Consider the following 27,841-nt stretch of genomic DNA (forward strand, 5'->3'; position numbering starts at 1 on the left):
CTACAAACCACCAGAGGTGAATTATATAGCTCTTAGGCTGAATCAAGGATGCCACAATCTTCTTCTGATTTATTTGAACTGGGAGGTGGTGCACTTTGTTTTATTAGGCAGTTTGAGGCTACTGAACACATAGACCTTTTGCATGAGAATCAAACCAAACTCATACTTTGCCTGAGACATATACTTCACTACTTGAAAGACGGTTGCTGGTAAGCTAAGTAGATATTAATACAAAATATGTAAGAAAGTAAATAATTTATAATAAAATTAAAATGCACAAAAGTCAATTATTGAATATTAAACCCATCATTTATTACACTGACAATTTGAGGGGACAACTGAAACTTTCAATATATTGGATATTAAAGCATTTCATTGTGCCTTGTTTGAGATGTACTTCTTGACTTCTGTGTTGTTTACCTTCATCAAAGGTAATGCTGCCATAAACCTTCTGTGACATGTCTTAAATTCATCTCGATAAAGAATTTTTGTACACAATATAGTATCTTACTCACCTCTATGTAATCTGTGGGACACGGGCAAGAATTCTCAGCCTTTCCTGAAATTAATTCTGCCAAAGGTGGACACCAAGAATATTCAGCCGATTGCACATGATCTTTCTAAAGAAAAATGGGTTAAACAATGTTGAAACAAGTGGTGTGTTTTTCACACTTCCCACTGAAAATATATTACTATGATGATCATTACTTTTATGCCACCTTCCCAATTAATTCCAGAATAGGTTTTTTACATGAGAGTACAAGAGAAAACGAAAAGGGTATAACCCAGTCTAAACTGGGTAGCCTTGTTTAAAAGCTTTTTTATGGCTGAAAGACTTTAATCTCAGTGTTCATATGAGGTAAACAACTTTTGAACCAAATGAACACCTGGCAAGATACTGGGAAGCTTTTGAGAAACCACAAGGTCTATTATCACAAACTGCCAGAAATGGAAGAATGGCAGCTTCAGGTCTTTGTTGTTAGAATTCTTGTTTAGCAAATTATTTCAGACAGAAAGTGGTTATGTATCCAGAACATCTGGTTTCAATTTCAAGGTGCATTTTTTGTGTTTGCCATTTGGCACTGATCATAAGACACATGCAATGAAGACATTTTCCATATGGAGAGGAGCTCACTTGATCTTCTAGCATATTCTTACCACTACAAGACACCACTGAAAGGGCCTCCTCATGGCAGGAAAGGGAAGGAACAGCAGGAGAAAAAGGAAGATGTTATGGCATGTCTTCCCCCTCCACTCCCCTGCCATTAAGCCTCACAGAGCTAACTAAAAGGCAATTTTGGAGCTACATTATTTTTGCCATACACTCTTCTTCAAAGTCCTGAAGGGAAGGCTGGTAGGTGTGTGAGGAAGCCCTGACTGCACGTTCCATTGGAACTGAACTTGCATCCACAAAATCAAGAGGAAAATGCATGCTCAAAAAATAAATCAAAGGTGCAGTTACTCAGAGTTTGGTTTGCATCTTCAGCAGAAACAGAATCAAAGTTGTCATGTAAACTTCAAAATTCTTCTTTACTTACTGGCATAGGGTCACTTCTTGTGGCAATTTCTAGTAAAATGATGGCATAACTGCAGAATAAAAGCAACCCAAAATCTTAATGAAATAACAGTTAATGGAGTCAATGATTTCTTCTTTCCATGAATTCTTATTCTTCCCCATTTTATGACTGAAAGCCCAGTATCCCAAAAGGGAGGATAGCAACAGTACTGCTATCTGTTACTACTCTGTGTTTTCAGAGATCTGTCACTGATCTTTTCACAGCAGCCTCCTCTCAGAGTTATCAGTCTCAGAGATGAAGCATTTGAGTTTGATGGATAGCAAAGCAATTTTCTCTGGAGGAATTAATGCAATCCAGAGGAGATATGTGCCAGGACTTACAAGATACCTACCAATTAAACATACAGGATAGGTTTGTGCTGTAATCAAGGGGCAGGTGCAGGTTCATCTGGCTCATCTGTTGGAGGAGTGGCTTCTTTTCAGCACAGAACACTGTTCTGGAAAATCTCCATAAAGTCAATGATGAGACAGTGTGTCCAGAGTAGATCTTTTACAGTAAGCATTCTTGCTTATTCTTTCTGAATTATATTTTCTTCATCATCGTCTTCCTCAGATGAACCAAGGTCAAACACATTCATCAAGGGTGAAGAATGGAAAAAATGGGGTAACAATGGGGTCTGCAGTCTCCTTATTGAACTTACTAGAGATCTTTTAGAACAGTGATCTCTAAGAAGCCAGCACCTCCTCCAGCCAGCAATCCTGATAAGGATGCTCTTGCCTTTTAATGTATTGAAACTGTGTAATAAAGTCCCTGCATGCATCTCTACTTGATAACGTTTATTTGTATGGGGGATATTGGTTTGTGATCTGTTGTATTGCTAATGGTTCTGTTCTGTAAGGCATTCTAGCTGTATAACAGGGTATCTCAATCCATCTTTCAGACCACTTGTGGACCACCTCTGGCAAATAAAATAATGCATATAAATAATTCTGAATAATGTAGACATTGATGAGATTTATATGATAATTTGGGGGTGATTTGGTAGTAAAGAGGAATACCAATCTTGGTGAGACAGGAAAGATGAAAGAGATTTTCAAGGAGAGTAACTACATGATGGTAACTCCGATAAAGCAGTATTGGTTTCATTCAGATTCAGCAGCGCTCAAAAAAGTCCTAACATAGTGGATAGTGAAATTCACATAATTATTACAAATCAAGAGGAGTGAATTAAAAAGAAACTGACTGGAAACAGCCTCTTCAGCTCAAACAGGAGCTGCTTTCATGCTCCTGCTCTCATTTCCATTTTAGCTTTCCCATCTGACCAACATATTCCCTGGAGAACTTTAAAAGAAAGTGATTCATCTGTAAGAGCACAGAAAATTACAAGTCTCACTCCTGCCATTTCTACTAATTGTTATTTGGGCCATACCTTCAGGAGTATTAATGGAATTTTTGCACAGATAAAATGGAGGATTTCAAGACTGGGAAACTGCTCCCTGGCCAGTGAGCCCACATACATGTAACAGGAAGGCTTAGCACCTGCACATATCATCAAACATAAACTCTGTTAAAATACAGGTTCTGAAGAAAAGACAACCCCTTTAATGCTACAGGGTACATTGCTATCTTTCTTCCCTGACTGCACGCTGCTCTTCTCCCTTTTCTGATTTCATCTCTTACTGTTTTTTCTTTTTTTACCAAGAAAGGATTAACTTCAGTACAACAAAAGAAGGCCTGGATTTTACAGATACAGGGACTGACAGCAAGATAGATGCAGCAAACATTTAATCAATCTGTCCAAACTTCATTGCAGTCATCTATGATATGAGCAAATGAGCTTTTAGCACTATTTTAAGGAGAGTCCCTGGCAACAAACGGCTTCAGGAGGCCAGGTACCCTGCAAAGTCAAGTAATGATACCTAACCTGAGCAGGGGCAAGCACCAAGGAAACATTATCTGGAGTGCATTTTGGCTGTGGGGCAATGATAAACTGCAATGCATAAGGCAATCCTAAAGCTACTTCTTAGTTGGAGCACAGTACTTTCTAAGACCAATCCATGTTGAAAAGGTCAGGACCAACACAGGACAAATGACAATAGCCAGAAATATCAACACAGAGACAAAATGCCTTTTGCTGAGTTATTCTGAAGCAAATTCTAAGGGCCAGTTTAAGCCTATAGATATAAACACTGCTGAGACCTTAAATTCTTGCTTACATAATCTGATAGAATGGATTTACAATTAATAATCTAGCATATGATAAATATATAAGAAATAGAATATATAGAAATGCATACATTTCTTTACAAGGGAATAATGTGCATTAATCCAGTAAATCTTATACATAAAACCATGTCTTCACTCCATATAATTTTTAATTAATCCTAACCAAAGAAAGGGGAAGACTTAAACAACATTCTCTGTTTCTGCAGCTAGTTTTTCAATAAAAGCCCCATAATAGTCACTTAAGGCAGTAAGCATTTGTTGTGGCCTAGTGCAGGCCAGACTAAAACTCTGAGCTTTTGATAAAAGGTAATAATAGCTACTCTTTGGTAAATGTGGTTAATAAACAGTGCTAATAACCATGCCTTTTTCTGCTCAACTGTGTTGCACTATCAGCATTTCAATCTCTAATTGAATTCCAGTTCTTTACATTCTGCTAGCTACTAAAGGCACCAGGAAATTGACTACTTCTGCTGGGCTGGGAATGTGGCAAGAAAAGGTAAGAGAAAAGGGCCACAAAACATCTTGTAGTACCATTCTGCATTTTCCCCCTTTCAAATGCTTTCAGCAAACTACTGGAAATAAGCAGACAGAGGAAGTATTGTTGTTACAAAATAGAATACACCAAGAACACATTGATTTTCCTCCTTACTACAGAAAATTCATGTGAGAAACAAGAGATGTAGGTAATTTTTTAAAAAAACTTACTTCAATGACTTTTCAATGGGATTATTATTATCTGAAAATTCAGTTGCAATCCTGTTTATCTGAAAAGTGGTTGGATAGAAGCTACCCATCACTGGCAAGACTAAACCTGATAGCCAAATAAACCATTGCAAAGTGATCTCCCATAAAGACTTTCCAAAGGAAAGGGATAGAGCTATTCACTAGTGCATCCATTTATTTTTTCTGTCTGTATTTTTTCTATGCAAACCAAATATTGTCACTGTGTGTATGCAGCAAAATACTGTATTGATGCTAATTATAGAATTATAGGATGTATATGCTCATTATGACATCCTGGTAAACTGATGCTGTTAACTTTTAAGATACTGCCATTATTGAAAATAATCTACTTTTTCATAAGAAACAGCAGCAAAAAAGGATTACTAGATAATAGCAGATCTTTATACCTTTTTTATCTACCAGTCCAGAGTAACTCTTTATAAATCATTAGACCAACTCTGCATTTATATAATGTTAGTGAATTCAGTATTTAGTTATCTACCATGAAAGAGAAGATCCTGTGATATCTATGCTGTTCTGTATTCCAGGATCAATCCTTTCTAAAATGCAATCAAACATATACCTGAGGTGACCACAGAATTACACTAAGCCTAATTGTGACTAAAGAATACTCAACCTGAGATGAGATTATTAAGTGCAAGAACAGGAAAAGTTAACTACCTGTAGACATCTGTCATAGAATTGGGTTCAAAATCTGATGAGGAATGGAATTCAGGAGCTGTGTAAATCTGTGTCAAATGCTGCTGGTGTGAGCTTGACTCCTCAGGAGAATCTTCTTTTCTGTATGACTGCAAACCATAATCTAACACAGAAGAAAACAGGAAGCAAACTATTCAGTGGGTACTTCTCTGAAACATGCATTAGAAGACAGCAACACAACTAGTCTAAAGGAATTAATTTTGTCTATTTGAAATACACACCTTAGTCTAAAAATAATGTGTGTCTGGTGGTCTCGTCCTTCTAAACCAATTGCAAATATAGGATCTGGAAACCAAATATTTGGGTGAGACTGCATGACAATAGGGAAGTGGAACAGCATGGCCCCTTCCAATCAGAATTACTTTATGAATTTATAAAATTATATTTGGAGAATAGGCACACTTCAGTGCAAGAGTTAGCATGGAAATGCAAGTTTCTGTTCTTCTGGTCAACTTATCCTTATCTGTGGTGGCAGGCTGCTAGAGTAATTACAAGTTAGGCAGACTAGAACTACTGCAAATCAGATGGTGGACTTTACTTGCACACCACTAGCTTCAGAAAAAAGGCAGCATAAATGTGAAACATCTTTGCAGCTATACTTTTAGCTTAACATAGAAGAGATTCTCAGCATGTGACTAAGCACTGGAGAGGAGAAAAAAACAACTGACTTCAGTTTTTTTTCTGATACAAATGGCACTCTGCTGAGTGTATGGGAAGGCAGGATGCAGTTGTCTATTTTTATCTGGATTGACCTCTAAGATGGCCCTAGAGCTTCATTCTTTATGTTGGAGGTCACTGGAGATTTTCAAATAGCTCCTACATTGCTTATTTGTGAGGTTCATTTAACATTACCACATCCAGATAAATAATGAATATTTGAAGCCTCTACAGTGCTACCAGTTAACTTCTGAACAATTTCACAGAGATCCCATTTAATGCAGAGGAGCTGTGCTAGGGTGATGCAGTTGATGTAATCCAACTACCTCTCTTTTTTTGTGCTTTTCTCCAGAACAGGCTCTAAGCAAAGTAGGCAGTTCTGAAGGTAGCAGGATCCTAAAGGAGTTGGAGAATCAGGCATGGCTCTGTGTAAAAGCCTTAGTCATAGGATGAACCATTGAAAGACAAATCTGTTGCTGATGTTTTTAAGAAGGCCATGGATTATAAAGTGTGATAACTACTTTGGGGAGGAAATAGAAGAGACAATCATTGGTTTCATCCCCTTTGGCAGCTGCAAACTAAACTAGACTCTTCAGTGGTTTTCCCGTCCCCACAGGCTGTCTTTCTTGACCAGAGGCAGACCAGACATGTAGCTCTGTCTCTGGGAGAACACAATTCAGTTTTGTGTACAGAACTGAAAAGCTCTGAGTTGAGTATTCTTTTCTCCATGGAATGACCTTGTGTTTACCAGTCAGTCAGCATTGTTCCATGTCTTTACATCACTGTCCATGGCTCAGGTTTCCTCTCTGTACCAAAACTGAGAATGATACAGAGTTTCTGCTCAGACTGATGTTGATAGAATCCATCATTTGTGGGATCTCATGTGTGCTTTAAGACATGTTAAATGACTTGACATAATAATGTAACATGAAACTTCCTTCAGCACAGGGCATTTCTAGTGAAGGCTGGTGTAGTCAGCTTTTCCACATGAAATATCAAATGGAGGTGCTTGGGAGGAGTAGTGAGTGTGAAATGTACATGCATTAGTGGGTTAGCTGGACAGTTTTGAATTTTTTTTTCCTCATCTTTTTACCTGCAATTTTACAAACCCATCGGTCATCTATCACACAGTTACGAGACTTTAACCGTCCATGACACATTTTGTGGTGGTGAAGATAGGCCATTCCTTGTGCAATATCAGTAGCAAAAGAAAACCTGAAAGACAAAAACCAATGAGCTATTATTTCAATTAAACTCAAGAGTGGCTCCAAAGGTACTGAAGTTGACAGAAAGTCTCCCTATGACTGCAATAGCTTTCAGTTTGTGTCCCCGTGCTCACTTTTCCAAAACACTTAAGGTGTGTTGCTGAAGGCATTTAACTCCCACTCAATTGTATGAGTCCATAGGTCTTTAGCCTCTTAAGACAGTTCAGTTTCCTCTAGAAATTGCCAGTACTTTTGTATCCTTGAGAGTGCTTTCAAAAGTTTACAAGAGAACCAATTTTTTATTAACTTTCTCACTTTATTTGGAAGGTTTCCTCCCTTGCAATCTTTTTCTTTGCTGAAGGCAAACATAAGGCAGAAAGAGTATGCCAAGATTATCCTCAAAAGACAATGTCATTTCCTTTGTGGAATTTTCATGGACAATGCAAGCTCATTTTTCATATTGGTAAATATAATAAAGCATTTGTAGGTATGTTAATCATTTCACCAATATGTTTTCACAAACAGAAATGCATTGATTTTTAATTAGATGGGGATGACCAAGATACTTGGGAACAAAATGAAGTTACATGGGAAAGTGGTTTAAAACCAGCTTTGCAGAATAGAATAGAGGTGGTTTGAAAAGTCATTGGCTTAGCCTGACCAGCACTAAACATACGATGGCTCAAAGGTCCAGAAGACAAGTTGGGCTGGACAATTGAATTTGCTTTCTTTCTTCTTGATTCTGTTCACATAACAGTGCAGGCCTGTCTATCCAAGGGCTTTATCTAAAATTAAAATCTTGTCCTCAACGTCACATAGCACAGTTTGTGTCATTTAGTTTTTCAAAAGTTGGTTTCTACCTGAAGCCCCAGTTCAAAGGAATGTCTTCATTGAGCAGAACATCACTCAGGCTTCCTTTTGGGCAGTACTCTGTTACAATGGCAACATTTGGCACTTCTATACAACCTCCAATGAATTTGCAGAGATTGGGGTGGTCAAGCTCCCTGTGAAAATCAGCAGAAATCACAGCACACCAACAATTTTCATGGATGTCCCTCCTGCTTTTTGTAGGGCAACTAGAAAACTAAGTGCTTTGTCTCACAATGTAAACAGAAAAGTAAAACAGGCATAAGGAGACACTGATCTGGTGTCAAAGCAAAGTTTGAAAGAAAGTTGGATATGAATTTACAGTCAAATTTGGACAGATTGTAACCCCTAAAGACCAGTGTAAAAATGGAACAACATAAACTTCTCAGGTTTTACTTCTTACCTCACTTGCTTTACTTCTTTACGTATGGATTTGGACAGCGTGAATGCCTTCTTCATTATTTTCTTTATGGCCACAGTTCTACCATCACTAAAGCAGAAAGAAATGCTGTTCACAGAGTCTTAGGCCAACTTCATCAGCCAGACACACTACAAAAATGTACTGGATATTTTTCCTACAATGGGTAGGTTCATATCTCCAGAGATGAGGCACAAAATTTAAGCATGTGCATATGTGGGTGTAAATCTGAATCTGAGTACATGACAGGTGACAGGGCCCTGTTTCTATGATAAGGGAAGCATTAGTGATTTTATTCAAGTATCCTTGATCTATGGATGATATTTGGAACGTGAAATTGTTAAAGTCAGTTGAAGCAGTTGGATGATGGAGTAGCAGCAAATGACATGTCAGAGCTAGGAAAACACATACAGCAACATCCCTGCTATCCTTGTTCTGTCTACTGTTTTGGAGATCCACCATTAATATTTTACATCCTTTTGTTCTCATGGGACGAAGCATTCTCAGCGATGAAGCAGCTGAGTTTGATACATAACAAAGCAATTTTCCTTGGAAGAACAAAGGAATGCAGTGGAGATAATGTGCAGGAATTTAAAATACAGAGCAAATACAGAATACAGGGTCTGTGGTGTAGCAGGTGTAGGTGCTTCACCAATGAGACTGAACGCCCCATTCTTACATCTTTCACCCTTGATGAATGTGTTTGACCTTGATTCATCTGAAGATGATGATGAAACTGTCATCATTCAGAAAGAAGCAGCAAAAATGCTCACTGTAAAAGATCTATGCTGGATACAGTGTCTCATCAATGAAGTGTCTGTGATTTTCCAGAACAGTGATCTATGCTGGAGAGGCAGCTGCTCCCCCAGCCAATGGTCTCAAGTAAGCTCCTATGTCCTGCAAAGCACATATCTCGCCCTGCGTATTTAAATGGTAGGTATTACTTCCATCTTTGCACATGTTCTACCCCAACCCCTATTTTTTATGGGAAAGATTCCTTTCTGGGTAGCAGGATATGGCTATACTGTTTGCCCATATAGTGATATGATGTGCATCTTTATAATACGATCCACAGGTGGAATGCTCTGTGGCTTCAGTCACGTGAGCTGGTTTAAGGACAAGATTTCTAATGTGCTACTGTATAGGAGGCCACTCTTTAGTGTAAAGAACCTAGCTGGCTCTGCCTGCAATTTAGAAAAAGGTCTGCATAAAAGCCGTTTGAACAGTAAGGGCCATTCATTAAGAGATGCAAGATACATTATACCACCACAGCCTTTTGACAAGTCCCCAAAAGAAAAGGAGAAATGACAGCCAAAGCAGAAGCTTGGCATATAAGATGTTCCACAGCCAGTATGTGGTACAGAAGTCAGATGATGACACTAACTTACTGTATTTGGCCTAGCAAGAGAAATGCAAGCTTTTTACACTACCTATCAATAGTAAAGCAGCAAGAACTAGAAAGCAAGGTGAAACTATAGCATTGCAGGCATTACAGTAAATGGGTAATACATTGACTTACTATCTCCCAGTCTGGGTGAAGTACTGGTTCCGGGTCATGTTAGCAGCTGCTGTGCAGGAGCTCAGAGCAGTAATACAGCTGGTGTTGGAGTCACTGGGTGCTAGGGGAGCACTCATCATGCTTGCTGTTGCTGTCCTGACTATGCAATCTAAATGGGATGTGGGATGAGAAAAGGCACCTGAAGATGCATTTTATTGCAAAGGTAGAGGCTCCAGAGGCAGACAAATACAGGGAATTCTCTAAATCTTTGCAACTAGGCTGGTCTTGTTAACACTTAAGACAGAAGGCCACTGCTTGGATTGTGACTGCTGCATATTTTTATAAAATAGTAAAACAGTTCCAGAGGTGATTCATTGCCAGAGATCTTTTCCACTCAGGATCTGATGCAAGTTTCATTTCTCTGCTTTTGGGATGATTAGCCCTTCCTGCTACTTAGATGCTGAGGACAAAACCCAGGGAAGCAGAGCAAGCCCTGTGCCATATTTTAACAAGTCTATTTGAAGCTCCTAGAAGATTGTAAAGTACAGGGATGTGGGAAGTGATTCTGACACCAGAAGGAAGTCAGAGAAGAGCAACAATACAATCAGTGATCTCAATGTATGTTTTTTAATCTTTGTTGACCAGCTCAAGGTAAGAAAATGGATTTCAAAACAAATTTAATGAATTACATATCATTTCACCATCTCCAGTTAAAACCCTGATTTGGCCAATTAGTCTCAACATTGCTGAAACTTCTCAACTCTCCCTGGTATCAGTATCCAATAAAGAGTTGCTGAGGAAGTTTAGCATCTCACGTTGCATCAGGACTGCCATGTTCCCACACCATAGTATTTTCCATATGCAGTTCAAAATTTTGTTGACATTTGGAGTCTTTCTACAGCATTCCACCCAGAAATATATTAGAGATCCCTGAGACAGGTTTGAGAATAACAGTGTATATATTTTTATATACATACAGATATATATATATGGTGCAGTGCACCAGCAAAGGAGTTATCTTGAAATAAGCTATGAAAGCTAATTTTTCACAGTATAGGCTGCATACCCTGGGTACAGCTCTGTTGTTGTGTTTCCATTTAGATAAATGTACTTTTCAGGCTACTATGGGTATCTCTGGACAGCTCTGTCCAGAGGAGACATACTGTCTGTTTCCAAATTTCATCATATTATCAGTCCTCATTACTCTTAAGTTGTTAATTACTACTCCTAGGTCTTAAACAGTATTGTTGCTTTGTGGGCTTCTCTCCAAGAAAACGATGTCTTTCATCTTAGTTTTTTCAAATTAGTTTTTAATGTGCTATTTTTTTAATCATGCTTCTAATTTCCATCAGTCTCTTTCTATTGTTTCTCCTCCCGTGTGATATTTATGACCTCTTCTAATCCACCATCAGCTGAAAATTTGCTCATGTTTTTTCCTTGAGTTTTTCATTTCTGTTTTCATAAATCTGGATCAAAATTCAGTTTGGTTTTTGTACTCAAATTAATTTCTAAGCCAACATCTGTTCTTTACAGCAATGAGGATATCATACCAAGACTACACAGAAATTAATGTTCAAGTCCAAGGCTGAAAGTCTCTCTGCTATATCTTAACACGAGAATGTCTTGACACTTCTACTAGTAACACAATGACATAACAAGATAAAGCGGGCATCTTTCCAGCAATTCCTCACAGAGACAGAAAGTGAAAGAGTGTACATCAGCACAGACCTATCAACTTCATCAGATTTCTACAGATTTACCCTTTCTTAGGGTCTAGGCATTGTTTTCCTTCCAAATGATAAAACAATGAATGGCAAAGTAAATAATCTATACCTGTTCTTAATGCAGATGGTAAAACATGTAATAACATCTGATTTTATTCTTAACATGTTTAATTAGAAACAGTTAAGTCATATTTTATATCCAGAAGGTTAAATGCTAAAAACTCTGGCCACAATGAATTACTTTTTGCAGCAAGTCTGTCAGAGATAGTGTACACTGAGAGAAATTAAGATCTCTCTAAATCCCTCATTATATTTGTGCAAATCCAGGGCAACTTAGTGAGACCAATTATGCAGAATGATACATCCACTGAAGCAACTGTAATTTGTTTTGTCCAAGTCCAGGGGTTATCTGTTTGAGATAGGCCTGTCTTTTTTAATTGACAAATGAACATAAAAAAGAAGGAAACTATTTAAAATAAATTTGATATCTAAAGTTTCAATAAACAAAAATATCAGCAATCAGTTCACAGAGGTTACAGGCGTGAAACTTTGGACATGTTTTTCACAAGTCAGTTCATCTTTCGTAAGACCCTTAAAATATGAATATGTACTTATGATTGACATTATTACATAAAATTATTACAGAACTGATCATAGCATCAAAATTACAAGTTACTAACCTTGCTTGATGCAGGTGAAGTCTATAATCCAGCTTTCATCCCAAAACATCTTTTGTTTCTGATATTGAAACCACTACAAAAATAAATAAAATTCATTCCTGATGTAGCCCTACTGACTTTGAAAGAATTAAACCAGAGATTATTTTCTTCAGATATGAAAGTTTATAAGTATCCAGACAAAATCTGTTGTTTAAGCTTCCAGCATATATCATACGAGTAACATTAGAGTAACATTAGAACCAAGAGTATTAACAATAGGCTTAAAAGAAAACAGCATCTAATAAATAACTTAAAAACTGTACATTCTATATTCTAGAATCTAATTACATGTCATAGTTTACATTGGCTATAAACTGTCTATTATTGTCAATACTTCTTATGCACTACATTAACCTCTCAGCTTGGCCATCAGATGAATGGTTTACAACACCTCATGTCATGGAAATGTCCTATGCCCTGTAAGTGCATGACAAGAACACACTACATCCCAGCCCCAAGATAAGGAGCAGTATACCTTATATGCTGTAATAGAATTAGCCCCGATCCACAAATGAGGTCATATTATGTCAAATATTTTAGCATAAAGAATATTAGGTAGGGATTCTGTGGCTACTTTGTAAAGAAGGTGTTGATCTAGTAGCTGATTATCTGTAGAGCCGATGTGCAAAACTAACATAGAAAGTGTAAACACATGCTTTCAAAAGAGGAAGAGCAGATTAACTTATACAGCTGTTCCAGCTGCAGTCAATACCCAAATGTCAAACCAAAGCAGCATTTTACCATCATTATGCCATTTTCTATAGTGTGGAATTTAATAATAGGAATTATACATTCACTGAAACACGTAACAAAGGCCCAGATAATATATAAGGAACTTGGTGTGAAGATTGAGTCAACATTTTGGTAGAAATTTAAGGCAAATATAGAGCTCACTGAATCAAAATTAAGTCATCCCATTTATTTCAAAAGGTTTCTGACAAAAGACATCTACATTTTATCTTGCAAAGGTATGACTGAACAAAGATATATTAGCTAGAAGTGGCCACTAGGCTTGTTTCAGACACTAATAGCAAAGAAATCCTGTCTACTGGAATGACTAAAGAAGGCATTAGTTTCGCAGATGGTTCTTTTTACATAGTATTAATTACTGAATTGGATAAAAGAATCTTTCCTATCTTGTTTACTAATCACATAAATAAAACTTAAGAAATAAGAAGATGCCACTGCAGAAGTTAGCAGCAATAAGCATACAGAAATGCAAGAAGACAAAATAAACCTTACTCCCTATGGAAAAATAGCAGAAATAATAGGTAAATTTTGCTACAAGACCCTTAGATAAACCTATGCAAGGCCAAGAAAACCCATTGCTCTTTCTAAAATGCCAATTGTTTAAAACTGTCTGAACTTCTTATCTGTCCAGTTACACATATTTGCAGATCATACGGTTTTACAGGACAGTCACAACTGCCCTGCACATTATAAATGCTGAAATAGTCTTCAACAGTGCTTCTGTTCGTAACTCACAAAGCCACAGAGAGAGGCACAGAATACAGAAAAAACCTAATTATGATTCTGGCCCCCTGTAGTACCTTACTCGGTGGGTAAGGTACTCTTTTATCTGGTGGGCTATCAGCCCTCTCCTGCTTGCTCCCTTTCAGTGCACTTGCCTACCTCAGATGCTCACTGCAACCGCAGTACAAGATGAAAACAGCAGGAACCCCTGAGGAAAAAGGAGCCTATTGATTTATAGGATTTATAGGCCAAACCCCAAATAAATTATCTGTTATGTACATAGTCAATATGACTCTACAACTGCAATATTCACCTGCTAAATCCTTATTATGAAATTCAGAAATGTAGGGGTTTTTCCAAGATGCAGACACATAAGGAATGTAGATCCTTTTTCCCAGAAGCACTGTGAAGTAATAAGCCACAATAGCATGCTGTCCCCACTTTAAATAGACATTTTCTTTCAAAGGTATCCAAAACTACTTCTCCTACATTCATACACTCCTCTATCCTCATTCCCTTTTTGTTTTTCCTTCATAAGTCTGTTATAATAATTGATAGCTATTATGAAAAATTAATCACTTTGAACTGAACCGAACTGGTTCAGTTACACTGACAAAATGAGCCTATTAAAACCAAAACCAACAACAACAAAAAAACAGAGAGAAAAAAGGAAAGATCCCCTTCTCATTATTTCCTTTAAGAATATCCCAAGTTGAATGTTTTCTATTATGAGTTGTATTTGGTCTCTGAGATTTAATGCTCTCTGTTGGAGCTAATCCCTTTCTGAATTTACCTAATTTGTTTTTTAATTCATTTATACTTCTGGCCTCCATAGGGTTTTGAAGCAGCTAATTTCATAACAGAATTTTATTTTGAGCTAAAAGTACTCTTACTTTACTGGCACCCCCTAGTTCCCATGATGTGAAAAACCTCTTCTTCCCTTATCATTATACATCCATTCCTCTGTTACATTCCTCTTCAGTCTTCTCTCTTACAGGATAAAAATTCCTAGCCCAGTGAGCCTCCCCTCATAAAGAAGCCAAAAAGACTGTTTCCCTTCCTCCTGCTTTCTTCCACAGCACACAGGTTCTGGATTCAGAAGAAAATCTATCCCTCTAGTAAAAGAGAGCTCCACTCTAGCTAACCAAATCATGGAAATAAGAGAAAGGAAATAGAAGAGGATATATAGGATATAGGATATAGGAAATCAAGGATACTTACCATGACTGTCAAAATGAAGCCAGTGCAGACTAAACATACTGGTAAGGCAATTGCTATCCTAGCATCAGCAGACAGTGGGCATTCCCCGCAATCTGCTGGACAGATAGAGCAGCCTTCTTCTTCCTCGCACAAGCCATCTCCACAGACTGATTAGAAAAGAAGACACATATCAGAATATTTTAAGGTAGTTTCCCCCATCCATGAGGTTGCATGCAGATGGTTCTTGAGCTGGGAAACCTCAGACTACCAGAAAGAATAAATTTTGAAGAATCCAGAGATACCAGCTGAAAGAATATCTGAATTTTTAAAGTAATACAGGATCACTTTGATCAAACTTTTGATGACATCAGTCTGTGACATGTTTTGTGTATAAATCACTTCATCACTATGCTGTTTCTCATTGTCCATCTGTTTTTTCTAAGACTTCAAGTTCCTAAAGAAAGGCATTGTCTTTTGTATTCTTTGTACTTAATCCAGCCCTTGAGAAACCTTGCAACCATACCTCAAGGATTTATTTTTCTCCAAGGTCTTATGAAAATTATAAGCAGTATCAGATGTCATTTAAAACAAAAGCCCTAAAGGACAAAACTCCTTCTCCCATGTCCTGGTGTTTCAATTTTTACCTCTATGCTTAAACTAATATCATGTTTTACTTCAGCCTTCTGAGACAAGCTGAAGGTATTATTCTGTCACTATGTAATACATTTTTTAAAAAAGCCTTAAGAAAACAAAATCCACTGCTCAGTAATAATTCTGCCTCAGTCCATTTGATTCCAGTATAATACCAGGATAACCACAGAAGTAACTTTCTGCCTCAGGGGTAGAGCTGCATTTTTAAAATTTCTTTTCTGATAAATTGTAAGTTTCCTGGAAAACTTAGCTGCAGCTGTCTTGAAAGGAATAACAAATTCTATTGCTAAATACTTCCACCCACACTGGAGTTACTTTAGGATTTTTTTTTTCCACAACACTGGGACATATATTCTCAAAATTCCAGAAGAATAGCTAACCGGAGAACTGTGATGACAATCTTATTTTACCCAATATTTTTCTTCATGTTATATGTTTAATTTATTAAATAAAGTCTACTTGTTAAATTTTAGATTGCTAAGGGAATTGTTATGGTTATTTCTGCTTCCCTGCACACAGCTGTACTAAAGTGAATGAAGGACTGATGCCTTTGGGAGCAACTGAATTTTAATGTGAGCAAGGAAACCAAGATGGGTTTCTACCTTTCCAATATGCTTAAGGCTAGTCTGCTCCCCTTCAGATGAAGTGTCCAGATCCTCACAGCATACTATCTGGAAGAATATTTTCACATCCCCATCAACTGCAGACAAGCCTTGTAGGACCTGAAGCCGTTGGTCATGGTCTTTGACTTTACACATCTGACAAGAGTGACTTCCTTCTGTTCTACGCAGGTTGGACGCTCAAGCACTTTTTCAGATGCTCAGATACATGAAGAATAATATTAGGAAGTCTTTTGTGCATTTTCAATGGTAAGGGTGGGGTAGAAATCCCTTTTGCTCTTGGTAACCATGCATGAATGATAAAAGCATTGAGATTTGCTATCAATAATCAGTTCCTTCACATCTTCCTTTTAGATCATACCTACTGCAGGAAGGACTGTGGTTTTTGCTTCCAGAGCAACTTGCATTCTCCCAACTCTGATATGTGCGATAAGAGAAGTCACACCCACATGAACCAAAACAACCTGCCAAACAAGTGAACAAAGCAGCAAGCATCAAAACTTCACTTATACTCTGTAGGCTATTATAACGATTGTCCAGTTGTGGTGTTTTGTGAAAGAATGCATGCATTTTTTTCAGAATCAGAAAGGACAGGTGCCCTTGACTGGGGAGACAAACAGAAGCAGGGGAGACAACTCTTGTGGGAAAGGCAGGTCTGATTCCCCTCCTGGTGTGTACTCTTTTCACTACACAGGGCTATCAGCTGCTTCATTCTGCCATGTTTGCTTCCCTGTTACTTCTGCTGGGTAGAATCCCCCTAATGACCATATTAATCTGCAACACAGTGCAGTCAGTAGTGCAATATATTGTTAGTGTAGGCCTTAAATGGACAGATTAGGCTATTCTCTTCCCTCTCATCCCCCTTACATCTACTACCTACCTAAGGAATAGTAGTGAGAAAAGCTGTTACTTCCAAGTCAAATCAGTTGGGAACTGGTATTACTCAGCTATATGCATCACTTCAACACATAACACTGACAAATAAATGAGATGGGGAACACGTACATGAACTGCACTAAACTACTAGCAAGTAAGCTCTGAAAAGAGAAAACTAGATAAAAACCTGTATGCAATAAATATACCTTACCTTGGCAGTCCAGTTTCTTTGGCTTATTTTGCCAGCTGTAGACAAAGTGTGAGTAAATATCTGGCCATCATCTGGGATCCATGGACCACATATTCCTCCTCTACCCTTTATCAGACATATTGGTTATGTCAGTAAACCACAACACAATGAAAAACCTAGCTACTCCTCTTTTGCTTTCTTAAAATGACTTCTGTTCTCTAAATAAGGTGATATTTTATTACCAAATCTATTAAAATGCCAGAGCACAAGCAACACTGTTCTGTGATAAAAGATAAAATAAGTGAGAAGCAATTGTGGCTTTCCTGAGTTAAAATCTCACAAATATTATTTTTTAAAATACCTGAACCAAAATGTGGTCCCAAATTTTAATTGCAGTAATTCTATGAAGCTAATACACTTTTTCAGGATTCGCTGTATTAGAACCAGAAACAGAATCGTATCCCACTTTTTATATTTTTCCTGCAGTTTCACTTTTGATATGGCAGCTGCTTTTTTTTTTCTTTAATGAGGAAGGAAGGCATATCTTCTGTGCCTGTTTGCAGACCATTTCTCAGAAAACCTCTTCAGATGTAAACCAGCAACTGCAATCATAGAGGATTATTTTGGCTGTCTGAAGATATTGTATTTTTTTTGTTTGTTTGAAAGGATTAAGTCTGTCTTAACTCCAGATATTTCTTCATGTATTTCTGACAAGAACCAAAAGAAATGGAGTTCATGTTAACCAAGATAAAATGTTTTTAAAAAAACCAACCAAAAAACCAAAACACCAACAAAAGCAAATAACGGAAGAAGCTGGCTTTGAAGTATGTGTTCAATCATACGCAGTGATACTCACGGCATTCTTGTTGCATGACAGCCAACCTGCTCAGACTTCTAAGGAGGAACTGAAATATTTACAATATTACAAGGAAATCAAATGATGCATGTTGGCTACATGCTTTCACCTTTTCCACACCTTAAGTCCAAGCAGAACTAATTGTGAAAGTAAGAAATAATGGAGAGGTCACCACAATGGTGGGACACTGGAGTTCTTTACTATGGTTCTAGAGAAAAGTTTTGATGTGATGGTTCCAGCAGCAATTCCTCTTTTAAACCATAGTCCTGGTATCAGCTAAGGTCCCCAGGGAGTCATTAATAAAACAGCTCCTTAAGAAGTGACTGTCAGCAAGTAAGCTATAGCTCTTGTGGAGACATTAAGCCTTCACACAGAAGGGTACATGAAATAGCTGCAAGACATGTAGACTAGGTTTTCTATGACACCATCTTTGATCATGAAGAAAGTGTCACATGGCCAAAAGGGAGATCAACTAGAAAGACTGGGCAATTGCATGAAGGTTATTATGCAGGGTAAGGCTTACTTCTCAGATAAAAAAAGAAAGAAAAAAAAGGTTTCCTGAACTGTATTGTTAGAGTCAGAACTTTAAATATTCATTCAGAGAGGGACAGGTTCTTATGATGACCCAAGCAGAAAAGTTAAGAATGGATCCTGCTTACATTGCATGAACAAATTTTGTAATCCTGTATTTGGATTCCTGTTTTTCCTCTGACCTAATACAGAAAAATCATTCCACCTCAGGACATGTGTAGAAAGGCCTCAGTTCTACAGGTCACAGCCATTGACACCCCACTCAACCTCAGTAATTCAAGGAAATCATTCAAGGTCCCTCTATAAGCTGCAGAGACAGTAACACCTCCAACTGACAATTCACCCTACTTGCTTTAGAATGAAATGATCTGTCATTCTTTCTCTATTGATTGTAGAGAGACCTGAGTCATGTAATCTCAAAGAGATGAAACTGGCCCCACTATACATAATGAGAGATTCTGAATACTGCCTTGTCCAAAAATCCAGCCATTTGCTTTGCAGCCTCAGCATCCAGTGCACAAAGTTCTAAAAGTGACAGACATCCCCACAGTGGTTTTAGTGAACTATCAATTTGGTCTAATTGGAATCACAGAAAGATTTAATAAACTTGAACCTGGTTATTACAATGATGTCTCATCCAGTGGCAAGAACAGAGCACATGATGCTGCACTGTTATACTAACCATGAAGGCCAAAGGACAGGAGTGAATGTTGGCATGGTGGACACAGCAGTTTTCCCCATTTGCATCTTTCCAGCTGGCAGGACATTCATGCTCCTCACAGAATTCCTTTGCAGCAGTAGCATTGCTAGCCAAGCAGAAGAAAGAGAGAGAAGCTTATATTCATTCCTCACTCTCCAGAATTGCAACAAGCACATGAGAGCCTGTTCTTTATCCTGCACACAAAAATTAGCAGCAAAAATATATGAGGTGAAATAAACACTGTTACACCATTTTTTATCTTTTGTTTTGCTTCTGGCTGAAACGCTCCTAAAGCAATGAAGATTGCTGTCAGCCAGACGACTGCTTACTGCCATGCAGTAGGGACTTCTGGCAGATACTATGCCACAAACAGGTACCAACCTCCACTTCTCTCCCCAGACTGACTTCATGACCAGATGGAATTACTTGGCACCACTACATCTGGCACAGAAAAAAGATACCATTACTCTGCTTCCACTGTCAGAAATATGTGTCCCTGCCTATTTTTATTCTCAGTGTTTTCAGTTATATACCTTCATCTATGTATGTGACTCATTCAACTTCAGTCTTTGCTCCACAACCCAAATAGCCAAGGAAAATAACTATACTGGATAATAATATCAGATACAACTCCCCAAACAAAAAAATTAGAGCAAAAAGAGGACTTTATTAATAGACTGCTCTGCAAAACAAGGTGGGCCTTATGAAAGTTCATTCCTGAAAGATGAGTGTAGTTACCTGGAAATGTGTGATGCAACACCTTTTCCCACTGTTTCCTGAGTTACACTTTCAGTTGGTTATCACCCTAATAAATTTGGCTTTAAAATAAAATCATTTTCCACACACATGATTTACTCAGTAGATATAGCCAAACTTACTCGTAGGGTTTAGTGTTATGCACTTGTGATGGATCTCTACAAAGCAATGCCAGAACACAAGGATTTATTTTTCAGTTTGTTTTAATGAAAGAGGACTAGCGAGTAATGAGTAGATTTAAGACAGAACACTGTATTATAAGAAATAAATGCAAACATCGGGGATCAGGTCAACATAGATTGTATACATGGCCAGATTTACAAAGGCATAGACATACTTGAAACCTGACATAAGCAGATTTGTCAACCCCCAAGACATCTAAACAGGTAAAAATTTTAAGATCTATTGGCCTTTGTGCCCATACTGGGAGTTTAAAAAAAATACTTAAGCAAGTTGGTGCCTAATTCCATCATGTATTTGCCTTTTTGGCTGCTTTCTAGAATTTATCCTGTATTTTGTATTTTTTATTCAGTATCTTCATCATGGCTTCACCCAATTATGCTGACGCCCATATGCTGACTTGCCAGCCTCAGCCATATTTGGCTCATCCACTCTAAGCTTAAGGACAACCAGATAGTCTTCTATTTAAAATGAGGTGCAAATTTGATCCCTTTGAAAAACTAGAGCATAGAGTTCTCTCTTGTTAAATATTTCCTATCTGTCTCTATATGCAAGATATGTGTATGTACACAAAGAGCAGAATTTTCCAAATTCCGTACTGATTTAAGGGACTGGGTCTCCCTGGAAAGACCTGGAAAACAGATTAATTTCCAGGAAGTGAAAAAACCTGCTTTATGGTTAAGTTATTGGAACTATTACTAGCCATAAATTTCAGAAAACTGTAACCATATTACACAGGTGATCAAAATACAATATCAACTTTTTGCAGTTGCAAATGGATTATAGGACATCTTTCAATGTGAAAAAAAAAATATCTATGGATGACAGCTTTTACAATCTGAACTTTGCAATGTGAACACTCAGATTGGCAGAGAAAAATGCGTGGTTTTCTATAATATCTCTTACACTAACCAAGTACAGCACAGAAAATGGGGAAATACAGCTGCAGCGTCTGTCGCAGTTGTTGCTGTATACAGATGGAGAACTGCTATGTACAGATAAAAGTGTAAAATCAGGGTGCATTAGCCTGTCAGTAATCTAGACTTGTACACACAAACATTTTGTATTTAACCTCCGTTGTCCACAGTTACCAACAGTCTCTGAGTTGATGTATAGGCTTTTGGACTGATTTCAATCCCACAGAAATCAAAGGAAGCTCATCACTGAATTCAGTGGATCCAGCATTGGGCCAGCCTCTTTTTCATATCCATGTTGTGCACTTCAGACAAACTTATGATTAAAATAAGTTGAAGATACAGTTAGTTTAGGACTCATGCTTAAACTTCAGCTGTAAATTCCTTGTGTAGAGAAGGCAAGAAGTCACACTCAGAGTTGCACTGAAACAGTAACGCAGACACAGGATGATGTGCCCTATCCTTGACCATGTGGTCAAGCATGCCCTCATGGCTGCTCTGAGAGCAAAGCCATAGCAGAGGGGAAAATACCAGGGCAAACACAGCTATAAAAGACCTCAAGAGATGCAATGAATTAGTAAGAAGCCCCAGAGTATGTGTTCTAGTTATGTTACTGAAAATACATGCACAGAATCCCCGTATACTCATGACCATGAAAGCATTTTTATAGGAGGTAATACCTGTGAGAAAGGATTCCATTTTGCACTGCATATTGATAAAAGCTGTCTGAAGCAAAGACTGCATAGGTCACGTTGAAGAATTCCCCACTCACAGCCTTTTCTGGAGGTCTTTGCACCCATGCCATCTCCAGGCCTAAAAACAACACAGTCATGGGCCAACATATTTGCTATACTTTCCTACTTTACAGATGCATCAAAATGCAAAACTTTCTCTGCATGATTTTTATCTATTGTTCCTATTGCTTTTTATGAGCGCCAAACCATCACCCATTTTAGTGGCTGTATAGTTAAACACAAATACATATTAACTGAACAATTCTGACACACACTTAGAAAAGACCAAGCAATTGAAGAATTACGACAAAAAATCTGATCATCTTATCTAATGTAACTTTGCTCCCAGTATAATGTAGTGCTGCTTGTTCTGATATATTTGCTTTCCTCTTTGATCAGGCAATCGATAAACTGCTCTTCATTCTTGTCTGCTTTCACTGAGCATACGTGAAATTCAGTCAAACCCTTAACTTCACGAGGCATAAATTATATATACTAATAATTATATATTTAAGAAAGCTTTCTCATTTCATAAAACCGTATCATATGTAGAACAGAGTATAGTGCTACAGGTCTGAGTGCTACTCAGACATCTTATCATCTTCCATTTCCACACTCTTACTGGGAAAGATGATTTATATGAGTCAACTCTCTTGTCCCTGGGACACCTTATAATGTGCTCTGAGCCTGTGAATGAAGTGAGATAAGATGTGGGAGAAGTTTTCAATCCATATTCTTAAACAACACTATCAAAATCTTCCCACTCCATTCACCTACCTTTTCCAATATTGTTGGATGAAGGTTTTAATTCGCACTGCATCAAATTATTTATATCATGCAAGTGTGTTGCTCTCAGTTTGTCAGGAAGTTTTAAATCCCATCTGCAAAGGATGGGTAAACCTGCCCTTCAAGAGATTCCACTTATTTTTGTTGTTGTTGTTCAATTATGAACCCTTTTATTACTCTGGAGTTGTTTTCACAATTGCATTCTTTACTTGCACTATGTGCCTTTATTTTTCCCCCGTAAACATAATTCCCTTTCAGATATAAAGAAGCAAGTTGTGAAATAACCTCTTGATTTCACATCTCCCTTGAAAAATAAACACTCATTCTAAATGCTAACACTATGAGAGAAACTACAACAAAAAGATTAAACAAAAAAAAACACTAGCATGATTTGCACTAAAAGGTAAGAGAGACCTGAGCTTCAGAGAATGTGTGAGAATGAACACAAAAGGTCAGCATAAATTTCAGTTAAATTACTTTCTACTTCCCTTTAAAGGTCTTAAGAAGATAAACAAAACTCTTCTTTCAATGATAGATACTCCCTCATCTAAAAGCTTTGAAGATCTTGTGTTAAATCCACAGCAATGAGGCTACAGTATATGACTCTTGCTTTGCTTTTAGCAATGCCAGAAGACAACAAGGAAGAACCACAGAGAAAGGCAGGACAGTACCTGGAATTAATTCTAAACTGTTTGTAAAGGGTATATGTTAATTAAACAATCTACTCATATTGGTTTCCCTTGTACTCTGTTCACACTTTGATTTATTAGTAAGAATAGCTTTAAACAGGTCATCTGTTCTGATAAATAGTTGATTCAATGTTAAAGCAATAGTAAATTCATACAGGGAAAAAAATCTTAGTTGACGACTATCTAGATAGTCTCTGAATTTCACTGTTCCAATGGAACTCTTGTTTAACTGTAATATTGAAATCTGAGTGTGACCCAGCAATACATTTCCTGGAGTGTTTTATCAGTATTAGTTTCTCAGGTATTCTTGCTTTTTCTAAAACTCCTATTGAAACACATTGTCTCTGGTCTTAGCTTTTACAACGTAAACAAAAGTGTTCCTTTACAGCACTTACTTATCAGTCACAGAGTCACAAAATCACAGAATAGTTGAAATTGGAAGGCACCTCTGGAAACCATTTGATCCAACCCTGTGTTGCTCAAGCCTGGGTCACCTAAAGCAGGTTGCTCTATATTTTGTCTAGTAGAGTGTTGAAAATCTCCAAGGATAGAGAAGCCACAACCTTTCTGGGCAACCTGTTCTACCGTTTAATCACCCTTACAGTAAAAAGACTTTCTTATATTTTCCATATTTCTGGTGCTCTTCAATTATTTTTCAATCTCAAACAATCAATGGCCAACATAAAAAATTATTCTATTTTTTATTATCTCATCATGTAAATTCATTTTTGAAACTGGGCTAAGTGGTTAAAGATTTCATATTTTTTTTAAGTAGCCATGGAACACAGTTTTGAACAAGGTGGAAAAGCACATTTAGAATCAGTGATTTTGCTTACCGGACAGAGGGTTTAAACACAGTCTACTCTTGAACTGACACTACAACATTTCAGTAATGACTCAATAGAATTTGCTGCAATGCAGAGCTGCCTGCCTGCTCTGTTTGGATTAAGTCGCATTTGGTTTTCTAATGAGAAATGAAATGTTTTCAGTTTCTTTCTGGGGGAAGGGATTCAGCTGTTGCTATTACTTTTTCTTTTGGAACCAATGAGTATTGGACAACTAATTGCTCTGAAGTGTCTTTTGGTTGTTTTCTTTTACTTACTTCTCTAGCAAGAGAGGTTATCACTGATTCAGATGCTTTCCACCATGCATAATATGAGTCAGGTGTTATTCTGAGTACTTCAATTTTGAGTTTTCAACCATTCCCCAAGCAAGAGATGATCTTTCCTGAGCAGCTTCAGGACTCACCTCCACAGTCCAGCATGTTAAACTCATCTGGTTTTTCCAGGGGCCAACAGTCATAGTCTTTGTTATCTAAATCATGCCACCCCTCCACTAATATCACCTGCCAGAAAAAAAGTGTATGAACAGACTCCAAAAAAGACAGTACAGAAACAGGGTAAGAGTGAGTTCCATCTCCAAAATTTACATTTCTTCTAAAGAAAACAAACTAAATGCAGAAACATAGCCTGCCTTATTTCACTCTCTTCAACTTCCAGAGCAAAAATGACAGCTTCCTAGGGGTATACATACCCAACCAGTATACTACTTCTATCTGTCCAGAAATTAACCATGAAACATTCTCTTGCAGAAGGTTTTCTCTACATAGAAAAAGTGTGTCATTCTAGGACCACACGAAGAATGACATTTGATTTAAAGAGATCTTTTGTTCGCTTTTAAAATGGCATCCCCCTGCTCCAAACTGCTCAGTTTCTTTTAATCTTTCACAACTAAACTCTTTGAATCATTTTTAGTTATACCTTTAACAACACAATACAACCGTTAATTACATAGATGTTATATAATTATAGGTAATATAGACTGCAAAAGCCTATTACAGGTATAATACAGCATCATAATAGCATACAGATTGAATTGCAACAATAGTGGAATATACATTATACCTGTATATATATTATACATTATAATAGATACATTAATAATGTATTAAATATACACTCTAGGGTATATATGAACAGAACAGGGAGTATGTTATGATAACATATCCTGGTCTTATTCCACTTCTAGTAAAAGGTAATATTTTCTAGTAGTATAATCTGTTATTATTTTTCTGTATATTATTGGAGGATAATCACCTACTGGATTATACAATTACTTTTCACAGTATTCATGGAATAGGATAGAATTACATGACTAATTTTTGCAATACATTCTTCTATTACTCTTGTTTTCTACATTACTAAAATAACATCAAACAATTGCCTAGTATAAATAGCTGTCTCACTGCAATAAGCCATATACAGTTCTTTCCATATGCACAGATCACAGGAGTAAGTTCTGGTAAGCAAACCTATGTCATTTACCTACCAATAAACTGAGGAGGCTTCGGAGCCCTAAGGCTGGTGTTTTGACAGCTCTCATGCTCCCTAACAGGCACCCAGCTCACCAAGTGTCAGGGCTGCTTCTGATGTTGCTGTTGCTACTGAATTAGATGCCCTTGCCTAAGAAGGGGGGTTGCTAGGCAAGCTGATCCTGCCAACTCCAGCTGCTGCAGCTGTTCTGCCTCCTCCTTCCCTCTTCTCCCCTACCCCACTTCTTCTTTGTGCAAGGTGGAAACACTCCTCTGTACCTCTGCTGAACCTGTCTGAAAAATCATCCCTTGTCTTAGGGGTAGCCCTGCTCTCAGGCCATTGAAGTTTGTGCCCCTATCAGCTGAAAGATGGAAAAGTAATGGGAGGATTTTATTTCACTGCCTTGTTGAACTTGGGCAGCACCTGATCATCAACGAATTGACACTGTGGAAATATGCATGGAGACATAGCTGGGCCTGGGGCAGGAGAGGTGTATAAACTCCAAGGCAAGAAAAGGTCACCTAGGTAAGACTAGAGGTTGGACTAGGTGATCTCCTGAGGTTTCTTCCAACCTGAATTGTATTAGACCCTATGACTTCAATTTTTCAGTCCCTGGAGGTGTAGGACAACTTCTACCTGAGAAGTGTCCTGCTAAATTCACAGGTGAAACAGACCTCTGCCTAGCCATGCTGGTACGATAAATACATCCATGTGTCCATGACTATTTCTGTTTGCTGAAGTCACTGCCAACACAGAACTTCAGTTGTGACTCAGCTCTCCTGAATATTTCTCTGTGTTTTCTCTGGAATGCTGGCTCTCAGCCCAAACTGACATTAAGAATCTTAGTCAAAATGCTTGGACTTCACTATTCATTGGATCAAAAATGCCTGAAAAAAATGCCATGTGTCCCCAATTCATGTGGAAAGGGGTTCTAGATAAATTAAAAAATCTGTTTGGCTTCAGTCATAAAAAAGATATTTGTATAATCTAATACAAACATTTTAGGTTGGAATTTTACATTTGTGGTGAAATGCTAAACCTCATCTGTGTTGTGTCTCCCTGTGCTTCACTATGACCATTTCACCCAGCTCATAAGTTTCAATGTATGGAAGCCTTTAGAGTATTTCAGCTTGGCTCCGTGGTAGAAAGAGAAGGGATAAAAAATGCCTTTTCTGTCTAGAATTATCTGGTGAAAAGAACTCTACACATATTAACAACTTGGGGAGGTTTTACTGGTGATTTGTTTTAGGATATCTTGTGGTTAACAAGGAATTTGCTGGCAGGGAAGCTAAGGATTACAAGTCATTAGACACTACAGCACCCAAAGATTACCAGACTGATCTTATTTTCTTTAATAAGACTGTCAAAAATTCAAGACATTAATATCACGATTCAAGGACTGTAAAGATCATACATTACCTTTAAGGCCACTTGCCTATCACCAAGTTCAGAATTCCTGGAGAGTGGCCACGTACTAGAAGCTGGTCTGGGAATCCTGAATTAAAGATGGATGGATTTAACAATCTGTCCCAGCTATTTGAGAAGCACATTACCACCTCTGCGTCTAAGCACTGGAAATTCTAAAAAGAAAACCAGTGAGGACGGTTTCGCAATATGAATATATGAACATCTGCAAAAAGAAAGGATTGACAGCTTAGTGAGTAATGCATTCTTTAGGCCTATCTACAGCTCTATGTAAAGGAAGGCAGAAACAGATCTGAATAAAGTGAGATGGTCATCTCAAACCTAAAAATTTTTGCCTCACATTTGCTCCTTTTTCTGTTTTTAAGTTATATGCAGTCACATAATTTGCATTAACATCTTAACATTGCATCACACTATTAACAGTCAGACTCAGTCTAGCATAGATAGACTGAATTCTGCCTACTGCCACTTGACTGGCTTAATGCATTAACACAGTCATTCAGCTTCTTCTTGTAGAAGGATCTCTTAATCTGAAAAAAATATATAATTTCTACTGATTGAGATGAAGTTTATCAAATACCTTTATGTTTACAGATTTATTTCTGTTGTGTTGGCTGTGCCCAGATGGTCCCTTAAGCTATGTAATTTCCATTTTATTAATTAACGCAATAATG

General features: G+C 37.6%; 1 protein-coding gene across 1 annotated transcript in view; it reads right to left on the reverse strand.

Annotated features, from left to right (window-relative positions):
* Positions 1–27,253, reverse strand: part of LOC104041478 (atrial natriuretic peptide receptor 2-like) — a 38,119-nt gene extending 10,866 nt beyond the window's left edge. The window contains exons 1-15 of the mRNA XM_064438578.1: positions 27,162–27,253; positions 24,679–24,775; positions 21,902–22,034; positions 19,354–19,477; positions 17,306–17,410; positions 16,580–16,682; positions 14,969–15,114; positions 12,236–12,308; positions 9,853–10,000; positions 8,319–8,405; positions 7,909–8,052; positions 6,937–7,058; positions 5,148–5,289; positions 1,539–1,587; positions 516–620 (exon numbers count right to left, since the gene is read on the reverse strand). Coding sequence (XP_064294648.1) covers positions 516–620; positions 1,539–1,587; positions 5,148–5,289; positions 6,937–7,058; positions 7,909–8,052; positions 8,319–8,405; positions 9,853–10,000; positions 12,236–12,308; positions 14,969–15,114; positions 16,580–16,682; positions 17,306–17,410; positions 19,354–19,477; positions 21,902–22,034; positions 24,679–24,694 — 1,497 coding nt within the window. The 5' untranslated portion in view covers positions 24,695–24,775; positions 27,162–27,253. The remainder of the gene's footprint in view (positions 1–515; positions 621–1,538; positions 1,588–5,147; positions 5,290–6,936; positions 7,059–7,908; positions 8,053–8,318; positions 8,406–9,852; positions 10,001–12,235; positions 12,309–14,968; positions 15,115–16,579; positions 16,683–17,305; positions 17,411–19,353; positions 19,478–21,901; positions 22,035–24,678; positions 24,776–27,161) is intronic.
* Positions 27,254–27,841: the final 588 nt, after the last annotated feature.

The sequence above is a fragment of the Phalacrocorax carbo genome, chromosome Z (assembly GCF_963921805.1).
Source record: "Phalacrocorax carbo chromosome Z, bPhaCar2.1, whole genome shotgun sequence".
NCBI lineage: Eukaryota > Metazoa > Chordata > Aves > Suliformes > Phalacrocoracidae > Phalacrocorax > Phalacrocorax carbo.